At 48.0% G+C, this 5130-nt stretch overlaps 1 protein-coding gene across 1 annotated transcript in view; it reads left to right on the forward strand.

The window, feature by feature from the left end:
* Positions 1-4170, forward strand: part of ST8SIA3 (ST8 alpha-N-acetyl-neuraminide alpha-2,8-sialyltransferase 3) — a 28149-nt gene extending 23979 nt beyond the window's left edge. The window contains exons 2-4 of the mRNA XM_010583084.1: positions 150-272; positions 2490-3047; positions 3796-4170. Coding sequence (XP_010581386.1) covers positions 150-272; positions 2490-3047; positions 3796-4078 — 964 coding nt within the window. The 3' untranslated portion in view covers positions 4079-4170. The remainder of the gene's footprint in view (positions 1-149; positions 273-2489; positions 3048-3795) is intronic.
* The last annotated feature ends 960 nt before the right edge of the window (positions 4171-5130 follow it).

A 5130-nucleotide genomic window follows, 5' to 3' on the forward strand; every position in this document is an offset into this window, starting at 1 on the left:
CGCGGCCGGCGCTGTCCGCGGTGCTGATGCCTGCCGAGGCGGGCGGCGGGTCGGGCAGGGCCGGTAACGGGCTGCGGGTCTGTGTGTGCCTGCGTGGGGCCCCTGCGGGTCTGTGTGTGCCTGCGTGGGGTCCCTGCGCTCGTTTCCAGGTCCCAGTTCGCGCTGAAGTTCCTGGACCCTTCCTTCGTCCCCATCACGAACTCCCTGACCCAGGAGCTGCAGGAGAAGCCCTCCAAGTGGGCCTTCAACCGGACCGCGTTCGCTCATCAGAGGTGAGCCTGCGGCCCCGCGGCCCCTTCCCACCGGCCCTGGGGTTGTCCCCTTCCCCCCAGGATTTAAGGAAACACAATCAGGGATGGCTAAATACTCTGAGTGCTGAGTAATTTGCCGGCGGTGAGGGACAAAGGCTGTATCGGAGCGTTTCCCCGGATGGTCACAGCTATCTCGGAAGAATTGATTATTTCAGAGCAGGACACGAGGCTGCAATGCGCATTATTTCACCAAACAGAACGTGACCCAGTTTCCCGGGGTGCAAGTGAAATTGTCATTGCTTCAAGATAAATGGCTGGGGTTTTAAAACTTGAAACAAATCGGGCTGTAACAGCCATGAAATGCCGTGTTTATGGAGGCCAAAACATGCCCAGTGAAACTTCCCAGCTAACGGCAGCTCTGAGCAAGTGCAGTGCTGCTCTGCCTTCCAGCACTGCTCCGGCCGAGGGGGCGGGCAGAGCGAGGGGTTCCGATGGGGCCCTTCCAGCCCGGATCCACTGGAGACACCCTTAGAGACACCCACCTCGCGCACCGCCTTCTGCCTGCAGGTTGCACTGACTTTCCTGCTGTATGGCAATGGAAAGGGTTTCTCGGTTCCTTCAGCTTCCCCAGAGCTGGTCTGTACTTAATGGGAAGTTAAATGCGCTTTCAGTTTCCTCACTGTGATGTGAAATTGGTGGTGTCTCGCCAGCCTCTTTTATTTATTGGCTTTACTGATATATATATGTGTGTGTGTGTATATATATATATATATATATATCAGTAAATATATACTTTACACACTTTATATATATATTTACTTTTTTATATATATATATATATAAAAATAAAAATTTTCCATAAAAGAAAATAAAAACATTTAGCCATTTAAGATAGCTACTACCATCTTGGACTGTAATTTTGTCCTGACAAATGCCTGCTGTTTTAGAGACCACCTTGTGACTCAGCTCACATATCGCACCTGAGAAACAGGAACCCAGGCCCCTTGGCCCTGCGGCCGGCAGAGTCAGGATGGGGCTGCTGCACCCCTCGGGGCTAGCGGGCAGGGCTTGGCCTTCTCTCCTCCCTCGTGGTCACTCCTCAGCACAGCAGGATGAGTAATGCCCTTCTAGTGCCGACAAGTGCTGCCCACTGCCCCTAAGGAGCCGTGGACCACAGAGAGGAGACGGCACATTGCCTGCCCCATCCTTTCCCCGGGACCTCCCAGGCTGGTGTGACAGTGGCCACCCCTTGGTTTTGCCTCATTCCTGGCACCACCAGCTCATCCTTCATAAGTCTATCTCTGTGCCACCCCTCTGATGATTTTAGCTGATGCCACAGGATCTGCCTTTGCACTTGTCCGTTAGCCATAACCCATAATTAGGGCACCCAGTGGGACTCCATTAATGCTTAGACATTCAAGGATGCAAGCTGGAAGAAAGATTGTTTTCCATAAACATGAGCAAATAAAGTGGTATTGGTTTTCTAATTTTATGCCCTGCTAGGGAAATTCCTGAGCAGGGTTGGGTTTGTTTGTTTTTTAAGTATCCCTAATAACCCTTGTAAAAATGCCAGTGTGCTTGCCCAAATAAGACATTAAGGAATTATATTTACATAAATGGAGACAGCGATTGTCACTTGTTTTTGTGATTCAACGCTTCTTAATGAGAACACAAAAAAGTACATGTATTTAAAAATTAGCTCCTGTTAATTCAACTGAATATCCTGGACCACTTGGTTTTGCTTCACGTACCTCGTGGCAAACATGGTACCCATCGTTACCAAAGATCTGCGGCCCAGTTCCAAGAGCGAAATGCATGCAGAGAGTGCCAGCAGAAAACCCACCCACCAGGCCTGTATAGCAGCACAAGCAGAACCGTGTTGTGCAGCACCCCGCAGCGAGGTGGCAGGGGGGTGGGGGTACTGTTAGCGGCACGCCTCAGACTTAACACAGTGAATCCAGTGTTTTAGTCCTGACACCATTCAAAGAGACACAGATACGTCCTTAGCTGGCGTCAGTCAGGACCGCCCAGTAAAGCCAAGCAGAGCTCTAGGTGAGGAGCCAGCTCCATAATTCCTATCTGTTTATGTTAATTGAAAAGTCATTGCACCACATTGCTCAGAAAACTACTATAATAAAAAAAGAAAAATTTAAGTCTAGCTGGAAAGAAAATCTCTTCACTGCAGAAAGAGGGGAAATACAATTCCATGTTTTCTTTTCTTTTTCTGTTTTATTTTAGGCAAGAAATCCTTCAGCATGTCGACGTAATAAAAAATTTTTCTTTGACCAAGAATAGCGTTCGGATTGGACAGCTGATGCATTATGATTATTCCAGCCATAAGTATGTTTTCTCTATCAGCAATAACTTCAGATCACTGCTTCCTGACGTGTCGCCGATCCTGAACAAGCATTACAACATTTGTGCCGTGGTTGGAAATAGTGGGATCCTGACCGGGAGTCAGTGCGGGCAAGAAATAGATAAATCTGATTTTGTTTTTCGTTGCAATTTTGCTCCAACTGAGGCTTTCCAAAAAGATGTCGGAAGGAAAACCAATCTTACGACCTTCAACCCCAGCATCCTGGAAAAGTATTACAACAATCTTTTGACCATTCAGGATCGCAACAACTTCTTTTTGAGTTTGAAAAAGCTTGATGGGGCCATTCTCTGGATCCCCGCTTTTTTCTTCCACACGTCAGCAACGGTCACAAGAACACTGGTTGACTTCTTTGTTGAGCATAGAGGGCAACTAAAGGTCCAGTTGGCTTGGCCAGGAAATATAATGCAGCATGTTAACAGGTGTGTGTTTCTGCCTTGCATTTAATGTATCAAAATACATATCTCTCTCTCTGTACAAATACAACTCTCTTTGTTTTCCTATTCGTGCCTGATCTGGTAGGCACTCTCTAGCAAGCCAGGACCCAATACCACTTGTTTTAAGAGCAAATGCAGTTTTGTTATTGCTTTAGGGAGTACTGCAGTTATTTCTGTACAGATGTATACCTGGCACAGCAGAGGTGGGTTGGTTGTTTGCACCGGGGCACGGTCCATCAGTGGGCTCTGCTCCCGCCGCTGCTCCCGCAGAGCCAGGAGGAGCACGGGGAGCCGAGTGAGATCCTGCGTAAGCAAAGCACCGCTTATGGAAGAGCTTGCTCTTCTCAGCTAGCGAAGAGGGATGCTAACAGACAGCTGCAGGGTGGTCCAAGGAAAACTGTAGTAAATCAAAGGAGGATAACGTTGCTACCTCTTTAACAAATGCACGTGTGAGCAGGAGCCAGGGAATTGTACTTTTCTGGATAAGGCACTACCTCTCCTGGTTAAAAAACAAAAACATTCAGAAGGAGACCACAAGAGACTATCGGTCAGGGTGCTGCTGAGGTTGTTCTGCATTCCCGGTCATTACAGACTGACCTGAAGAGCGGTCTTTGCTTTCTCCAGGCTATCAGCTGGCAGCACCGATGTTCTCCAGGCGGTAACTTTTTTTTCTTACAGCAAGCCTGTGGCATTACTTGCACCCCAGACTAACACGCCTTTATTTTTTTCACAGATACTGGAAGAACAAACACTTGTCACCCAAGCGGCTGAGCACAGGTATTCTCATGTATACCCTTGCTTCTGCCATATGTGAAGAGATCCACTTGTACGGATTCTGGCCCTTTGGGTTCGACCCCAACACGAGGGAGGACCTCCCATACCACTACTATGATAAGAAGGGAACAAAGTTCACCACCAAGTGGCAGGAGTCCCACCAGCTGCCTGCAGAGTTCCAGCTGCTCTACAGGATGCACGGTGAAGGACTGGCCAAACTCACCTTGTCGCATTGTGCCTAAGAACCTAAATCATGAAGTGCCAAATGATTGTCTAAAAAGTGCCCAAAACCGAATTAAACATTCTTCAGATATAATTCTAAAAAAAAAAAAAACCCACCCTAAAATATTTTCCATAATATAAAGATGCTTTTTAGTCACCCTCATCAAAGGGTTTAAGCATATTTAGCAGTGCAGAAGCATTTATCAAATTCTGTGGATGCTGTTCATGCAGCAGCAAATTTGAAATATTTTGCATTTATAGATATGCCGCTAAGTATGTTTTAAGATATTTTCGTATTTTAGCATTCCACTAAATGCCCTAAATCTCTTAATTTTATTGTTCCTTCCCGATTAGAACTAGAAATGCTAATTTTAAAAGGTTTTGCTTCTTTTGTATATGTTGCTATCAATAGCTGAGCGTACATATATTGCCGTGGCCGATCGAGAAAGCCACTCTGAATTCCAGTTCATCGTCACTTGCAAGTTCTTCAGTGTGGATCCTGATTTCCACCGCTTGCATATTTTCATATTTACTGAATTTTACATTTTTTAAAGAATAATGTGAAGAAGGAGGTCACAATATGGCTCATACCTTAGCTAGGCATTTATATCGCTCTCAGAAAACTTCAGCGTTTTAATTCAATTCGGGCCAAATCCTGGTCCAAATTAGACAGGCTGAAACATGGTCATTCCCATCCGTGTGATACTATTTGATTTTAAAGTGAAAGCACCACAATAAAGAGCATTAGGCTTCTCTGGAGATGTGTTGGGTGAGAAGAGCCCCAAAGCCCGGCGCAGGCACCCTTCCCCCTGTGCCTGCTCTCCGCACCCTCCGACGACGGGGGGGTCCTTTGGGAGGACGATCCCCCCGAGTGGGGAGCACGGGGGCTCCTGCCCGTCCCTTTGCACCCGCCGAGACCACCGGCGCTCCCCGTTTTCCCCTCTCCCTGTGTGCACGGTCCCGCCGCGGGCTGCACCCCACGGCGCTGTGGGGCACGGAGCCGGCCAGGCGCCGCGGCCGCCCCGGTGAGCTCTGCCAGGTGGGACCCCATGTTTCCCCTCGCATATTGCCC

The sequence above is a fragment of the Haliaeetus leucocephalus genome, unplaced genomic scaffold, assembly GCF_000737465.1.
Source record: "Haliaeetus leucocephalus isolate CR32 unplaced genomic scaffold, Haliaeetus_leucocephalus-4.0 Scaffold866, whole genome shotgun sequence".
Classification (NCBI taxonomy): Eukaryota; Metazoa; Chordata; class Aves; order Accipitriformes; family Accipitridae; genus Haliaeetus; species Haliaeetus leucocephalus.